This window comes from Dermochelys coriacea, chromosome 2 (genome assembly GCF_009764565.3).
Source record: "Dermochelys coriacea isolate rDerCor1 chromosome 2, rDerCor1.pri.v4, whole genome shotgun sequence".
In the NCBI taxonomy this organism is placed as follows: domain Eukaryota; kingdom Metazoa; phylum Chordata; order Testudines; family Dermochelyidae; genus Dermochelys; species Dermochelys coriacea.
The window spans coordinates 62,290,332-62,308,375 of record NC_050069.1 but is presented as its reverse complement, the minus strand read 5'-3'; the positions used below and the strand labels follow the sequence as shown (position 1 = coordinate 62,308,375).

Below are 18,044 nucleotides of genomic sequence, written 5' to 3'. Positions count from 1 at the left end.
ACCTATAGCCATCTTTCTTGTGCAAGCAGTACAAGAAAGAAGGACATGGCAGGGACCACTAAAATGGATCCAATTTAATGGTCCCTGCAGGGGGAAAAAAATTCCCCCCAAACTGGTTCTTTTTGGTCAGAATGTATACTAGTCTGCAAACCTTCAAATGATAGTAACAAATTATCAAGGGCTGTTCTCTAAATATGACTTTTTAGATGGGGAGTAAACTGTCTAATTGCACTGATAAATTGCCCAAGAAACACCAGGAAGTCCCTAATATCTAAAGTCCCTAATGGCTGAAGGTCAGCCGACTACACACAGAACTCTGCAGGCTTTGCTGGATGCCTCAGCAACGTGTACAATGGCTACAGCAATAGGGTCATCATGGCTTCAGTCATCCCCTAGAGAGGTCCAGGCAACAATTGAGGACCTCCCAGTGGTAAGTAATGAACACTTTAGCTGTGGCACTGACAAAGCCCTCTGTACTTCAAGAGATTCATGGGCCACTCCGGTCTTCTTAGTGCTTGAGGTTTCTGAGTCTTAAGAGGAAACAGTTGAGACAATCATATTTCAGACAGCGTTCTTTGATACAATTCTATGATTAGCCACTGGGATCTTCGGAGCCACCGAGGAAGAAGCAGAGATTCTACAGGAGGTGACTTTTTGCTGCCTTCTTAGCTGCCCTGCTGTCTGGGACTTCAGATAGTCAGGTCCTTGACAAAGGTAGTAAGCCTGCCTATTTGAAGTCTCCATGGTGGACACACAAGGTATGAAGATCATGGTTCCCAAAGGAGGGGGAATGGTTTAAAACAAAAAGGGTCCTCTGGTTAAAAGGCAGGGCTTTTATTCACACTACTTTTGAATCTAAAAAAAAAAAATGGGGATTGAAAGCCAATCCTTGATGTTTGTCTCAAAATCTGCATCTAATTCTCCAGATTCTGAATGATGACCCTAACTTCTGTAATCCCTTTATTTGATCCTCAGGCCTGATTTGCAGTTCTTGATCTGCAAGATGCCCCCTGTCATGTCTCATTTCTTCACAGTCAAGCTGGAAGGGCATATCAAGTGGGGTCCCGTAAGGATCAGTTCTGGGTCTGGTTCTGTTCAGTATCTTCATCAGTGATTTAGATAATGGTATAGAGAGTACACTTACAAAGTTTGCAGATGATACCAAGCTGGAGGGGTTGCAAGTGCTTTGGAGGATAGGATTAAAATTCAGAATGATCTGGACAAACTGGAGAAATGGTCTGAAGTAAATAGGATGAAATTCAATAAGGACAAATGCAAAGTACTCTACTTAGGAAGGAACAATCAATTGAACACTTATAAAATGGGAAATGACTGCCTAGGAAGGAGTATTGCAGAAAGGGATCTGGGGGTCATAGTGGATCACAAGCTAAATAGGAATCAATAATGTAACACTGTTCGAAAAAAAGCAAACATCATTCTGGGATGTATTTGCAGATGTATTGTAAGCAAGACACGAGAAGTCATTCTTCCACTCTAATGTGCGCTGAGTAGGCCTCAACTGGAGTATTGTTCTGGGTGCCATATTTCAGGAAAGATGTGGCCAAGTTGGAGAAAGTCCAGAGAAGAGCAACAAACATGATTAAAGGTCTAGAAAACATGACCTATGAGGGAAGATTGGAAAAAAATGGGTTTGTTTAGTTTGGAGAAGAAAAGACTGAAGGAGGACATAATAACAGTTTTCAAGTACATAAAAAAAGGTTACAAGGAGAAAGGAGAATTATTTTCTTTAACCTTTGAGGATAGAACAAGAAGCATTGGGCTTAAATTGCAGCAAGGGCAGTTTAGGTTGGACGTTAGGAAAAACTTGCCTAGGGAGTTCGTGGAATCTCTGTCTAACCTGCTCTTAAAAATCTCCAATGACAAACACCTGTCAGGGATGGTAGAGAATACTTAGTCCTGTCTTGAGTGCAGGGGACTGGACTAGAAGAATTCTCGAGGTCCCTTCCAGTCCTATGATACTATGGAAAAAAAAAGTGGCTCACAGTAGATACCTGAGGTTCCTACTAGGAACATCTCACTACCAATGCAGAGTCCTGCCCACCAGCCTCTCTTCCATACTCAAGTGTTGTCACCAAATGTCTGATGGTAGTTGCAGCTCACCTAAGATGACAAGGGAGCCAAGAGTATTCTTACCTAACCAACTAGCTAATTGAAGGAAGATCACCACAACTGGTGATCAGCTCCTTTCAAGCAATCCTGAAGTTCTTTGCCCCACCAAGTTTCAAAGGCAACAGAGAGAAATCCATGCTCACTCTGACTCGAAGCGCAGAATTTATAGGAGCAGTGTTACTCTAGTTCAGCATTGGCTTACTTTCCACAGCAGAGATTTTAAACAGTAACAAACCTCATTAATCAACTTTAGCCCCTCTCAAGAACACCAGTGAGATTGCGTTTCAGACTTCTAGGATAAGGTTATCATGGGGTTACTTACTCCACAGGAGCTGTGGTTCTTTGAGAGATGTTGTCCACACAGATTCCATGATCCACCCTATTTCCCTGCAACTACTTATATGGTGTTCAGTATTAGAAAAAAAAAATGAGGGGCAGTTGTACCTACTCTGACCTTTGTCTTTATATGGCGTGGCACAAGGGCACATTGGTGTAAGAGTGGCCTGAGTGGACAATTCTAGCCTTAAAGAATCTGATCTCGCATGCATGAATGAGGTGCATGTATACCTAGAGTGGGATCGGTGTGGAAGGCACATTGCAAAGAATCACAGTTATTGTAGGGTAAGCTATACTGATCTTTGCAGACAACCTTAATTCTGGCATTTCCTAACGCTTGAATGCATGACTTTGCAACCTTAATAATCTTTTAACGTAGTTTGTGTGTGTAATATAGAGTATATAAAATGTATTCCTTAAACAGTTACTAAATGCATGCCTGTAGGAACTGAGAACAGATATACAAAAAGTAATACTCTGGGGCCCTGGACACGTGCACCAGATGAACTACGTCCACCAGTGGGGCTCATGATTAGACGTCCATTAACATTTAACTAATCTTGGGTCACCAGCAGACCTTCAAAGTGACCAGTAAAGGATTATACACAATATAGGTTTGTGCTTCTTTATTGTGTACAAAGAAGGCCTGGAATATTTTTATAAACAAAGTTCCTTTTCCCTGCCTTTTTTACTTTAAAAATATCAGGAATGCCAATTTTACTCTTCCCTGGTTTGCTAGAATATCTCGTGTTTTCTCAGAACATGCACAGTATGAGCTCTCATACCTTTTAACTCATAAGGCATTTTTTTCTCCAAAATGTTTACTAGATATTGGCATTTAATATGTGTTAAGATGAATGGTTTTAGGTAGGCTAACTAAAAATCTTTCTCACTCTGTGGCTCAGCTTTCAGTCTCTCAACTCTTGCAATGTTCTGTAGTGACCAGAGTCTTTCAGGTTAGACAAAATCTAAATTTCAAAGTAAAAAACAAAATAAATTCCCCTTTCCTTGGAGTGGGAAAAGACCACTTTTCCAGGCCTCCTATGTACATCGCAAAGAAGGGTCTGGGTTCAAGTCCATTTTTTTTCCTTTTCAGATAACCTTTAATATTTTACTACAATATCTTGCATATTTATTATTTTTTAAAGAGTAAATAAACTGCCTTAACCTGAGGGAACATACAATATTGAATTTTTTATGATTCAGAAGTTTTTAGCAAACTATTCATATGATGTATGACATTGTTCTCCCTGTAATTTGATGTTTGTTCAGGGAGTTTACAGGTAGCTGTATGTTGTACTATTACCAGGATAGTTTCAATAACCATGTGACTACTGAGGCTCTTTTTAATCAAGTTAGCTAAATTGAGCTGGGTTAACACAACTGAACTCTCCATGTGACTCTAATGTAGATAATTTTTAATATGTTTAATTCAAATGTAGCTTGTTGAGTTATGGCCTACGCTGTAACTGACTGAGGTCCTGACTACATACAAATTATTGGTTTCAGAGTAGCAGCCGTGTTAGTCTGTATTCGCAAAAAGAAAAGGAGTACTTGTGGCACCTTAGACTAACAAATTTATTTGAGCATAAGCTTTCGTGAGCTACAGCTCCGATGAAGTGAGCTGTAGCTCACGAAAGCTTATGCTCTAATAAATTTGTTAGTCTCTAAGGTGCCACAAGTACTCCTTTTCTTTATACAAATTATTGTACCTCTTTAACTATAGCAGCATAGTTAAAGAGGTACAAGCATGACCTAATGACAAACCAATAAAAACTAAATACCTTTAGGCCCTATTTGTACATCAAAAAGAAGCAAAAAAGTAATACATTATTCTTTTAAAATCTCCTGCAGAGTTAAAAGCCCTCTCTCTCTAGAAAGTGCTTCATAACTTTGTGCTTTAATGTTTGTTTCAGGAGAAACTTCGTCTTGAAAGAAACAGGGAATACAATCAGTATCTCAGGGACAAGGAAGAGTGGAATGAAAGGTTAAGGAAAATAGGAAAGAAAACTACAGAGGTAATACAGATTTTGCTGAAATCAGTTCACTCCGAGAGAACTTAAAGAGGTTGTTAAGAATTTTTCTCCATGTCAGTTGTGTAATTGTTCTGGAGATTTTACGTGTGATACACTCTAAGTCTCTTCAGAAGAAGAGTGATAAAGAAAATGCGTTTGTTGATGATATTCCTTCTTAGCACTCGCCCCTTTTTTTCATAAGAAGATAATTTTAGCAGTTATCACTACTCTGGAACCATTTTTGCTTCTCTGATTAGTCTCTGTCCCCCTAGTACCCTTCTTAGTAGTTTCTTTTTTTTTAATTGGGAGAAGAGGGGAACTTATTTTAAAACAAACTGCATCAAGGTATGTGTATATTAACGGTCTTTCCTCACCCTTCCCCTTGATGCATGTGGTATCCCTTGTTTAGACTGTAATCTCAGGTATCTCTTTCAAGTATTTTTTGCGTAGCACCTGTCACTATAAAACAATAATAGAGAGATGAGGAAGGGTATTTCTTAATATTTTTAGGCTCTCTTTTTTTATATCTGTAGTTATTGTAGACAATTTACTGTGTAGCACAGCACAATAATAAAATATATTTTAAGCAAGTGTAAACAATTTAATGTTTTTAACATAACATAGCCACGCTGGGTAGATTGACCCCAATTTTGATTTTTTTTCTTTCAAGTTTGCCTTATTACTGGTGGAAATGGAAAATGTGGCATAAAGTATGACTTCTTAACTAGCGTGCTTCCAGTGTTAAGGACACAGTTAAATATTTGTGTAGTCAGTTTAACTAGTTAAATGAATGCAAAAATAAATATAAAGCTGTATGTTTTTTATAAGATATACCCACACTCTTAACCATCCCTTCCAACTAAGTACTTGGTCATAGATAATCTGTATGTTGCCCTGTAAAGCAGCCTATAAGTTTGGCTCTAAAACGTAGTCTTACTGTCCTTACTCAGGTTATGTCTACACTAGCACTTTTGTTGGTAAAACTTATGTCGCTAAGGGGTGAGAAAAAAACACCTCACTGAGCGATATGAGTTACACCGACAGAAGCACTGGTGTGGACAGCGCTATGTCAGTGGGAGATGCTCTCCAGCTGACATAGCTACCACCACTCATTGGGGATGGTTTAACTTCAGTGCTCTCACTGAAGTTGATAGGCATTTTGGCTAAATAAGATTTCCAAGAACAAGTTTTATGTTTTTGTGGGATGCTTAAGTCTTCAAAGGGTAAAATTTTGAACGACCTCCCTCCTGGGAGAAGAGCCTTCTGCATTGGAATCATTTAGTGGCCCTTGGGTACCTTACACTGATTAGAGAGAGAGAATGTGTGTGTGTGTGTGTGTGTGTGTGTGTGTGTGTGTGTGTAAGTGAACTAATGTATATACATACAGGGTGATGCCATGAACTTGGTAAATATAGGGAAAAGCCTATAAAGTTGAAGCCTGGTGCCTGGGGAATTCAGCCCATTCTCACACTACAAAAGTCCTTCCTCCAATAAGGTGCAGGCGGTCTGTAAGATTTCCTTGCTGAGCAGGAACATCTTTTTGAGTTTTCCCTCCTTTTCTTTTTTCTCGGCAATAAGTAAAAATATTGCCCACCCTTCCACACACAAACACTTTGTAACTAACCGGGCAGGATTTTTTTCTGATAGTTTTAGTCAGTTTGAGAGTAAAAGGCTAGTTTGTTCTCCAAGCACTAATGATGTGTGAGCTTTTTCTAGTAGATTTGGAAAAAAGCAGATAATCTGAAATGGGCAGTATGGCACCTTTAACTAGCAAGTGTTGAATAGCTTGGGTGTATTGTCTCTTTTTATAATGTCTTGCTTTAGTAATGGGATAAAAGTCAGCACAAGTCATATCAATGGATAACTCTGGGAGACCATTTCCAGTATCCATCAAAGAGTCTTCGTCTGTTGCCGTTAAGAAGAAATTGACAGGTTATCCCCTGTACCTTATGTTTGATGTGAGAAATACTGGTTGTTGGCAGTTATCCGCAGTTCTTGTTTGGATAGTGCTTCTGGTGCTAGGTGTGTCCTTTCCTGTGCAACTTAAGTTTTGTGGTATGTGCCATGATAGCTGTAATGCAGTGTTTTGAAAGGAACTTGTTTGGTGTTGAAGTTCCCAGGTATATGTGGATTCTGAAAGAAAGATTTTTCTCTTCTTAAGAGATTTCCTTCTGAGAGCTTTTTGGAGGGTCTCTGTGTGGGTATCTTTTCACCATGGCCATATTTATGTACTTATCTGCCAGTGCATTGGATGAGATTCTAGGATGAGAGTTTAGTTAAGAATTTTACTTCATCTAAAGAGATATGGCCACAAAGGCAGCAACCGGACATCTTTTTTTATGTCAGAATTCATTATCTAGTCCTTGCTGGATTCTGAGAATTATACATGCTATAGGATAGTGGACAGAACTGAAACTTGCATTGATGCTGCTTAGGCTTCAGAATTCCAACCCATGGTTCTCTAGCTGCCTGTCTCCTGGATCCTTTGAAAGACCCTGCAACAGAATTTACAGCAGCCTCATCCAGTGATGACACTGCTTTGTTGTATACTTTGGGTATCTAAAAAGAAGGCATTTTGTCTTTTAGGCTATTGTAGAACCTTGTGTACAGTCTGTTAAGAGGCTATCTCCTGTTAAGGTGTTCCCATCTTTCCAGACTGATAATTTCAATCAAATCTATTGAGGGGATCTGAGGATTTTTTTGTGAACTTTCTCTTGGGTCTTGAGAACGCTGCTTTGTTTCCACACTGGAAATCTTTTTATAGTTGGCACAAAGAATCAGGCAGAAATAACTAGACAGGGTTTCTAGGTCTGATTCCTCCATGTCTGAGCCAGAAGAATTAGAGGAATATGATTCTCTTTAATTTGCTTTTAAGTTTTTTTTTTTTCTTATTTGCTATTCCTGTAGTTCTTTTTATTTATCTGGGAAAAGGGAAGGAAATGCTGGAAAAACATTCCACCCTGTTCAGTAGACTTGGAAGATCTAGAAAGAATCAAAGCGATCTCTAAGAAAATTTTTGGGGTGGGGAGAAAATTTCTTCAAGGTACTTCTTACCGTTTTTCTTCTGGGAGGTGTATTTTCTTGGGTCTCTGAAGTGTAAGCACATACATGGGGACATGAAGAAAGGCTTCAGAGAAATAGTTTGAAGGGGCATCTTGCACCCCTGAGGTTAAAAGGAGGTGGGAGAAAGCTGTGAATAGTCCTTGATAAATTGCTGCTTCTTTGACCCAATTAAGGGCATCTGCTTCAGAACTGATGGAGCCCTCCATAATCCCTCCAAAGCCAATACTGGAGAAGAGGAAAGCTTGCACTGATTTGACAGCCCCAATGGGCAGGCACTTCCTGGAGTTTTGGAGTCTCTTGGTGGGGACAGGCTTTGACAGTGCATCTTGTACTGCTTCAACAGAATGGTATACTGTACTGTGCTGTGGGAGATCAAGGACTGAGTTTGTCTGATATATGGACCAATTGAGTATTGCTGCTGCAATCCTTGCCAGCTCTGTCCTCAGTAGCATCTCTTGCAGGTTAGGAGCTTTGATCGGCTGCAGGTAGTCTTGTATTTACTTTTGAGGCTTGTCCACCATTTTGTTTGCTGCTGGTAAGGGAAGGCCTCATGTACCGCAGCAGAGCTTGGAGATCAGGTTAGCTCTTTTTTCTCAAAGTGACTGAAACTCTGTGAGAGATTTATTTATTTATTTATTTATCTGTTGTATTTTTATGGACCCCATTAGCAGCTCATAATCTTTAATGTGTTTATCATCACAACACTCCTCTAAGGTAGAGAAGTACTATTATCTGCATTTCATGGATGGGGAACTGAGGTACAGAGAAACTAAGGCTATGTCTACACTATATCATTTACAGCAACAGAGCTGAACTCCACAAACCCCTGAACATCCTAAATTGCATCAAAGTAATCTGTAGTGTAAACATAGCCTTAGTGACTTGCCCAAGGTCAGTGGTGGAGCAAGGAATTGAGCTAATGAGTCACAGGTTAGCTCTCTAATACCATCCTTTTATTTAGTCACAGTTTTTGCAGGGAAAAAATAAAAATGGTTTTTGAACCCAAAAAACATGTTCTGGTTAGATGAAGGAGTATCACAGACTTCCTGAACCTCAGTGCAATCAGGACATCTGTGCATGTGACCAGATATAAGGGTTAAACAACACTATGGAGTCCCTGTGCCTTCAAATCTAAAGGTCCTTTCATTATCTAAACTGAGTTCATGGGAAGCCTGTTATTGAGGATTGCTGGCCATCCCACTGACAGTGAAAATAAGTGATCCGGTAAAATAAAGATTATTGCTTTTTCAGGAAAATTTTCCCCAGCATTTAAGTCCCCATTTAAGAGAACTTTTTTTAAATCTTCATTTGGGAAGAGTTTAAAATTAGAAGACTATCATAAATACAGAATCAAACTATTGCTGAAGCACTGATGGAAAATGTGAATTGTATTGAGATGATGAATGAAGGTTATTATTTTCTTTGTAGTTGTATCTTTTAATATATTTTTTTCTATTAAACAGCATGAGACAGAAAGAAGTAAAAAAACTACTGCTATTACTAGAGTCCAACCAGGACTACGTTCACAAATACAGTCCTCTTGTGCAGATTCAGAACCTCCCAAGAAAGATGCTTTTACTTCCACGGAAGCTTATGAAGAGCTACTAAATAGGAGACGACTGGAGGAGGATCCATATCGCAGACTAGATGATGAGGCTGAACTAAGAGATAGAATATTGCACAAAAAACTTGATGAAGAACTGAACATTTCCAATAGAAAGCATAACAGGTTTGATAGCAAACCTGATATTTCTCCTAGAAGACATCACAGATTTGATGAGGATTGTCATTTTGATAGAGGACATTACAAATTAGACTATGATCCTGAAATAAATGAGGAAATGGACCCTAGATTTAGATATGAAAGTGACTATGACAAAAAGCCTCTGAGGGTGTTCCATGCTGAAAGGTATTTTTATCTCAGTTTTCCACTTCTTTTCTTTACTTCCTTAATGCTATTAGTGATGGGGTTGTGGCACTAAAAACAATAAGTTATTCAAGCCATAGGGGGTTATGGTTTAGTGGTACTGAGTATCAGATTTGAAATATTTAGACTCCCTTAAATCACAGGTTCAAACTCTAGGAGGTTTGATTCTGTTGTGGCTCCTTCTGAGTCTGATGCTTTGAATTCTGTGCGGTGTATGTGTGCTTTCAGGTAAGACTGAAAAACAGACGTCACGTCACCCCTACCCCCCTTTTTTGGGGGGGGTGGATGTTAGACCCCAGGGTTTTTTTTCCCTAAGATTAAGGCAAACTTGACCAAAAATTTCCATTTCCCTACTATTGTGTTGTGTGTTCTGTAGTGACTGTCTGCCTGATTGCTGCTTCTGCACTAGGGGACAGATCCTAAACTGGTGTAAATTGTCATAGGCCAGAATGTACTATGACAACTTACATCAGCTGAGGATCTGACCCAGGAGTATGCATTTCAATCATGCTGTATGTACGTAGTTTATAAATTGCTTTGAAATCTTTCAGCATAAAGCATGCTTTATAAGCATAGAATACCACAATTAATAATTGGTACACTGAATGCATGCCCTTGACATCTTATGAGGTGATAATTGTATTCAGGTGTCACTTTCGGGGGGCAACATTTGTATAATTAAAAAGGATTATGTACTGTTCAGTGAAAAATAGATATGAAAATTCTTCAGATTAAACTTTCAGAATTAATGAGGAACTAAAATACTCCAATGAAAAAGAGGGCATTTAAATGAAATCTTATATTTTAGTCATATAACTAATTTAGGCAATAATTGCAACCATCACTAATATGTGCATAAAAATGTTAAGTACTAATTGAATTTATTCGTGAATAATATTCACTTAGCTGTGCTTTGTTGTTCTTGAATTTGCTTTCTGTTTTATTCTATATAGGTTCTTATACTGGCATCATCACAATAGTATCTGAGCACCTTCCAGAAGCCCATTAAGTAAAATGACTAACAACTGTCATGTGTGATTGATGCTTTCTCTCATCCTCTCACCTGGGGGGAATTGTGTGTGCAGTGTAATGTTCTGTTTTGGTAGGATTTTGTTTTTTTAAATATACAAACTTCTATGTGTGTGTTTAGAAAAAGTAAGATTGAAGAGGTGCACTTTGCAATTGGAGTGTAAGGTGGTGCGGTTTCATCCTTAGCTCCTGTGGGAGTTTGTTCTGTTGTCTCAGACTAGCCCTCCAAAAAGCTCAGTCTCCTGCACAGATGTTTGATTTGGGTTGGGATTTGCAATTCTCTTGATCAAACTTAATTGGTAACCTGGCAGGATAGTGGTGGTGGCCTAGTCTATGGGCTAGATTCATTTTTGATGCCAGTGAAGTTATACCACAGATGAATTTAGCTCAGTATGCTTTGAATTAGAATACTAGAATGCTGTATGGACTAACTATGTGGGGAAAGTTAATTTTTTCTTAGCATAATCATTATAAACTCTTTTTTTCAAGAGTATGTTACCTCTGAAGGTTTGCTTTCATGTGCATGTTATACAAGATCCACACATGGAAACAGTTTTATTTTTGATTTAAAAAAATGTATAAAGTTAATTTTTAGAAAACTATAAATATAAAAATTACATAATATATATTGGATATACGTAATGTTTTATACAGTTCCAAAAGAGAGACAACAGAAATTACCCCAGGAAACAAGCATTCACAACTGTTATAATTTAGATTATAAATATGCTCATCAAAATATTATTATTTTGAGGTACCAGTGTGTCTAAGGACCAGTATTAGTAAGAGACCATGTATATCTAGTTGTATCTAGTGCAGCTAATCCTTTACCCATTCAGATGATATAATAAGAATGTATAATATCATTGCTCTGAGCTTAATTTGTTTGCTATGAACTTTTGGGGAAGTTAAAGTACTAAAATATCCTTATTTTAGTGATAGGCCTTGCTAATTGACCTAGTTTCAAAATGTGTAAATGATGTGCCAGATTCTGTAGTTCTTACTCAGTGGAAGTTTGCTTTCAATAGTTTTTGTTACAATCCATTTCCACTGATTTACTCTGTGAAAACAACGAAGGAACCAGCTGCAGGAGTCAAAAGAGAATGAAGTCAGAAGTCCAGCAATGGAGTGAGGGCTACTCAGTTTATTGCACCCAATGCAGCATGTATGATTACCTGCTTATGGACAGGTGGCGTAAGCATGCATTGGGTGCAAGGAGCTCCTGGCCCTCAGAGACCCTGTATGGGCTTTGGAGGCCAGGGTGTCTGAGCTGGAGGAGCTAAGAGAGACAGAGAGATACATAGATGAGACTTTCCAGGACACAGTAGAATGGTCCCACCCATGGTCTGACAGCCTCTATCAGGAGAATGAAAGCCTCAGGGAAGGAGAATATCCAACTGGAGCAGAGGGAAACGATCCCATAGTTGGGACCCTCCTTCTAGATGATGATGTTGTATCCTCTTGCACTGAGGATACCTTCCTTGTGGAGGGAACTCCAGTTATTAGGAAGAGACAGGTATTAGTAATGGGCGTTTTGATTATTAGAAACATAGCTGGGTTTGCGATGACCGGGAGAACCGCTTAGTGACTTGCCCGCCTGGTGCGAAGGTTGCGGATCTCTTGAGACATCTAGATAGGCTTATGTGTAGTGCTGGGGAGGAGCCAGTGGTCGTGATACCTGTATGTATCAATGACATAGGGAAGGTTAGGAGAGAGGTCCTGTAGTCCAAATTTAGGCTGCTAGGTAAATTATTGAAGTCCAGGACCTCCATGGTAGCATTCTCTGAAATGCTTCCAGTTCCATGCGCAGGGCCAGTTATACAGGCAGAACTGCAGGGACTCAATGCATGGATGAGACGATGGTGTAGGGAGGAGGGGTTTAGTTTTATTAGGAACTGGAGAAACTTTTGGGAAAGGGGGAGCCTATACAGGAAGGATGGGCTCCATCTAAACCAAAATGGAACCAGATTGCTGGTGCTTAAAATTAAAAAGGTTGTAGAGCAGATTTTAAACTAAGGGCTGGGGGAAAGCTGATAGGTACAGAGGAGCATGTGGTTCGGACATCTCTTAGGGGAGGATCTATTAATGGAGATTCCCTATGTCCTAAGAAAGAGAAGAGGATGAAAGATGATAAAATACAGGTAGGATCTGATGAGAAACAGTCAAATGAAAAAAAGTCCCATTTAATTACATCATGTAATGGCAGGCAGCTAAAAAGTGACAAGTTTTTAAAGTGCTTAAACTAATACTAGAAGTCTAAATAGTAAGTTGGGTAACTAGAATATTAAATGAGGATATTGATATAATAGGCATCACAGAAACTTGGTGGAATGGGGATAATCAATGGGACACAGTAATACCAGGGTACAAAATATATGGGAAGGACAGAACAAGTCGTGCTGGATGGGGAATGGTACTGTATGTGAAAGAAAGCATAGAATCCAATGAAGTAAAAATCTTAAATGAACCAAACAGTACCACAGAATCTCTATGGATAGTAATTCCATGCTTGAATAATAAGAATATAGCAGTAGGGATATATTACGGACCACCTGACCAGAATGGTGATAGTGACTATGAAATTCTCAGGGAGATTAGAGAGGCTATTAAAATAAAAAAAATCAATAATAATGGGGGATTTCAATTATCCCCATATTGGGTACATATCACCTCAGGAAGGGATGCAGAAATAAAGTTTGACATCTTAAATGACTGCTGTTCGGAGCAGCTGGTTCTGGAACCCACAAGAGGAGAGGCAATTCTTGATTTAGTCCTAAGTAGAGCACAGGGTCAGGTCAAGAGGTGAATATAGCTGGACTGCTTGATAATAGTGACCATAATATAATTAAATTTGACATCCCTCTGGCGGGGAAAACACCACAGCGGCCCAACACTATAGCATTTAATTTCAGAAAGGGGAACTACACAAAAATGAGGAGATTAGTTAAACAGAAATTAAAAGATACAGCACAAAAAGTAAAATCCCTGCAAGCTGCATGGAAACCTTTTAAAGACACCATGTACTTAATGTATACCCCAAATTAAAAAAACATAGTAAGAGAACCAAAAAAGAGCCACCGTGGCTAAACAACAAAGTGAAAGATGCAGTGACAGGCAAAAAGGCATCCTTGAAAAAGTGGAAGTTAAATCCTAATGAGGAAAACAGAAAGGAGCATAAATTCTGGCAAATGAAATGTAAAAATATAATTAGGAAGGCCAAAAAAGAATTTGAAGAACAGCTAGCCAAAGACTCAAAAAGTAATAGCAAATTTTTTTTTTTTTTGAAGTACATCAGAAGCAGGAAGCATGCTAAACAACCACTGGGGCCATTGGACAATCGAGATGATAAAGGAGCACTCAAGGAGGATAAGGCCATTGCAGAGAAACTAAAGGAATTCTTTGCGTCGATCTTCACGGTTGAGGATGCGAGAGAGATTCCGAAACCTGAACCATTATTTTTAGGTGACAGATCTGAGGAATTGTCCCAGATTGAGGTGTCATTAGAGGAGGTTTTGGAACAAATTAATAAACTAAACAGTAATAAGTCACCAGGACCAGATGGTATTCACCCAAGAGTTCTGAAGGAACTGAAATGTGAAATTGCAGGACTGCTAGCTGTCATCTGTAACCTATCATTCAAATCAGCTTCTGTACCAAATTACTGGAGGATAGAAAATTTGATGCTAATTTTTAAAAAAGGCTCCAGAGGAGACCCGGGCAATTACAGGCCAGTAAGCGTGACTTCAGTACTTGGCAAATTGGTTGAAACTGTAGTAAAGAACAAAATTTTCAGACACGTAGATGAACATAATTTGTTGAGGAACAGTCAACATTTTTTTTTTTTTTTTTTTTGTAAAGGGAAATTATGCCTCACCAATCTACTAGAATTCTTTGAGGGGGTCAACAAGCATGTGGACGAGGGGGATCCAGTGGATATAGTGCATTTAGATTTTCAGAAAGCCTTTGGCAAGGTCCCTCACCAAAGACTATTAAGCAAACTAAGCAGTCTTAGGATAAGAGGGAAGGTTCTCTCATGGATTGGTAACTGGTTAAAAGATAGGAAACAAAGTATAGGAATAAATGGTCAGTTTTCAGAATAGAGAGAGGTAAATAGTGGTATCCCCCAGGGGTCTGTACTGGGCCCAGTCCTATTTCACATATTCATAGATGATTTGGAAAAAGGGGTAAACAGTGAGATGGCAAAATTTGCAGATGATACAAAACTACTCAAGATAGTTAAGTCCCAGGAAGACTGCGAAGAGCTACAAAAGGATCTCTCAAAACTGGGTGACTGGGCAACAAAATGGCAGATAAGGTAACCAGATGTCCTGATTTTATAGGGAGAGTCTCGATTTTTGGGTCTTTTTCTTATATAGGTTCCTATTACCCTGCCATCCCGATTTTTCACGTTTGCTGTCTGGTCACCCTAATGTCAGATGAAATTCAGTGTTGATAAATGAAAAGTAATGCACATTGGAAAACACAATCCCAACTATACATATAAAATGATGGGGTCTAAATTAGCTGTTACCACTCAAAAAAGAGATCTTAGAGTCATTGTAGATAGTTCTCTGAAAACATCCACTCAATGTGCAGCGGCAGTCAAAAAAGCAAACAGAATGCTGGGAATCATTAAGAAAGGGATAGATAATAAGACAGAAAATATCATATTGCCTCTATATAAATCCATGGTACGTCTACATCTTGAATGCAGTGTGCAGATGTGGTCTCCCCATCTCAAAAAAAGATATATTGGACTTGGAAAAGGTTCAGAAAATGGCAACAGAAATGATTAGGGGTATGGAACGGCTGCCATGTGAGGAGAGATTAATACGACTGGGACTTTTCAGCTTGGAAAAGAGATGACTAAAGGGCATATAATAGAGGTCTATAAAATGACTGGTGTGGAGAAAGTAAATAAGGAAGTGTTATTTACTCCTTCTCATAACACAGGAACTAGGGGTCACCAAATGAAATTAATAGGTAGCAGGTTTAAAACAAACAGAAGGAAGTATTTTTTCACACAACGCACAGTCAACCTGTGGAAATCCTTACCAGAGGATGTTGTGAAGGCCAAGACTATAACAAGGTTCAAAAAAGAACTAGATAAATTCATGGAGGATAGGTCCTTCAATGGCTATGAGCCAGGATTTGGAGGGATGGTGTCCCTAGTCTCTGTTTGCCAAAAGCTGGGAATGGGTGATGGGATGGATTATTTGATGATTACCTGTTCTGTTCATTTCCTCTGGGGCACCTGGCATGGGCCACTGTCGGACGATGGGATACTGGGTTAGATGGACCTTTGGTCTGATCCAGTATGGCCGTTCTTATGTCCTTAATTTTAGTTGGAAATTGGACTGTTCATTTGATCCCTTGACCAGAATATTTTTTTTTTCCCAGAGTCATAGAATCATAGAATATCAGGGTTGGAAGGGACCCCAGAAGGTCATCTAGTCCAACCCCCTGCTCAAAGCAGGACCAAGTCCCAGTTAAATCATCCTAGCCAGGGCTTTGTCAAGCCTGACCTTAAAAACCTCTAAGGAAGGAGATTCTACCACCTCCCTAGGTAACGCATTCCAGTGTTTCACCACCCTCTTAGTGAAAAAGTTTTTCCTAATATCCAATCTAAACCTCCCCCATTGCAACTTGAGACCATTACTCCTCGTTCTGTCATCTGCTACCATTGAGAACAGTCTAGAGCCATCCTCTTTGAAACCCCCTTTCAGGTAGTTGAAAGCAGCTATCAAATCCCCCCTCATTCTTCTCTTCTGCAGACTAAACAATCCCAGCTCCCTCAGCCTCTCCTCGTAAGTCATGTGCTCTAGACCCCTAATCATTTTTGTTGCCCTTCGCTGTACTCTTTCCAATTTATCCACATCCTTCTTGTAGTGTGGGGCCCAAAACTGGACACAGTACTCCAGATGAGGCCTCACCAGTGTCGAATAGAGGGGAACGATCACGTCCCTCGATCTGCTCGCTATGCCCCTACTTATACATCCCAAAATGCCATTGGCCTTCTTGGCAACAAGGGCACACTGCTGACTCATATCCAGCTTCTCGTCCACTGTCACCCCTAGGTCCTTTTCCGCAGAACTGCTGCCGAGCCATTCGGTCCCTAGTCTGTAGCGGTGCATTGGATTCTTCCATCCTAAGTGCAGGACCCTGCACTTATCCTTATTGAACCTCATTAGATTTCTTTTGGCCCAATCTTCCAATTTGTCTAGGTCCTTCTGTATCCTATCCCTCCCCTCCAGCGTATCTACCACTCCTCCCAGTTTAGTATCATCTGCAAATTTGCTGAGAGTGCAATCCACACCATCCTCCAGATCATTTATGAAGATATTGAACAAAACGGGCCCCAGGACCGACCCCTGGGGCACTCCACTTGACACCGGCTGCCAACTAGACATGGAGCCATTGATCACTACCCGTTGAGCCCGACAATCTAGCCAGCTTTCTACCCACCTTATAGTGCATTCATCCAGCCCATACTTCCTTAACTTGCTGACAAGAATGCTGTGGGAGACCGTGTCAAAAGCTTTGCTAAAGTCAAGAAACAATACATCCACTGCTTTCCCTTCATCCACAGAACCAGTAATCTCATCATAAAAGGCGATTAGATTAGTCAGGCATGACCTTCCCTTGGTGAATCCATGCTGACTGTTCCTGATCACTTTCCTCTCCTCTAAGTGCTTCAGGATTGATTCTTTGAGGACCTGCTCCATGATTTTTCCAGGGACTGAGGTGAGGCTGACCGGCCTGTAGTTCCCAGGATCCTCCTTCTTCCCTTTTTTAAAGATGGGCACTACATTAGCCTTTTTCCAGTCATCCGGGACTTCCCCCGTTCGCCACGAGTTTTCAAAGATAATGGCCAAGGGCTCTGCAATCACAGCCGCCAATTCCCTCAGCACTCTCGGATGCAATTCGTCCGGCCCCATGGACTTGTGCACGTCCAGCTTTTCTAAATAGTCCCTAACCACCTCTATCTCTACAGAGGGCTGGCCATCTCTTCCCCATTTTGTGATGCCCAGCACAGCAGTCTGGGAGCTGACCTTGTTAGTGAGTCTTCGGAGTAGGCTGGTTGGGAGGCAAAAATTGGGAAAAAATATAAGTTTTGTTTCTTTAGATCAATCCGCTTGCAGGAACCTGTTGTAATCTCAAGTCTTGATAGGGTTTGGAAAGTTTTGGTTATCCTTCAGTCATTCACTTAAAGGAATTGGTTGGGCCATGTAGCCAGCTGCTGCAAGCAAGACAAATTTGTTGTTAAACAAACAAAAACTTGGAGTTTATAGCATCCCACAACCAAATTTCAAGAAAATTAAGAAAGCAAAGCTTCCTGGAAACAGTCTCTTAAATGTGCTCCTGCCTTGGGGAGAGTCTGTTCTCTTAATTTCCAGAGAAACAGAGAAATCTCCCTTTTTTTTTTTTAATAGTGCTTCTAGATAAAGATATGCCTGGACTAATTTCACGATGAAAAGGTTCCTTTGCAGCTCTTGCAGTGAGGGAAAATATTACTTAATCTCCCTGGAAAACACAAAACAAGG

The 18,044-nt window shown here is 39.9% G+C and overlaps 1 protein-coding gene across 18 annotated transcripts in view; it reads left to right on the top strand.

The window, feature by feature from the left end:
- The window catches only part of CSPP1 (centrosome and spindle pole associated protein 1), a 178,969-nt gene that overhangs the window by 35,893 nt on the left and 125,032 nt on the right, over positions 1 to 18,044 (top strand). For 16 of the 18 annotated variants that reach the window (XM_043507755.1, XM_043507756.1, XM_043507763.1 and 13 more), the window contains 2 exons: positions 4,383 to 4,484; positions 9,008 to 9,453. In XM_043507755.1, the coding sequence (XP_043363690.1) occupies positions 4,383 to 4,484; positions 9,008 to 9,453 (548 nt within the window). The remainder of the gene's footprint in view (positions 1 to 4,382; positions 4,485 to 9,007; positions 9,454 to 18,044) is intronic. The other 2 variants (XM_043507760.1, XM_043507758.1) reach the window with 1 other exon arrangement.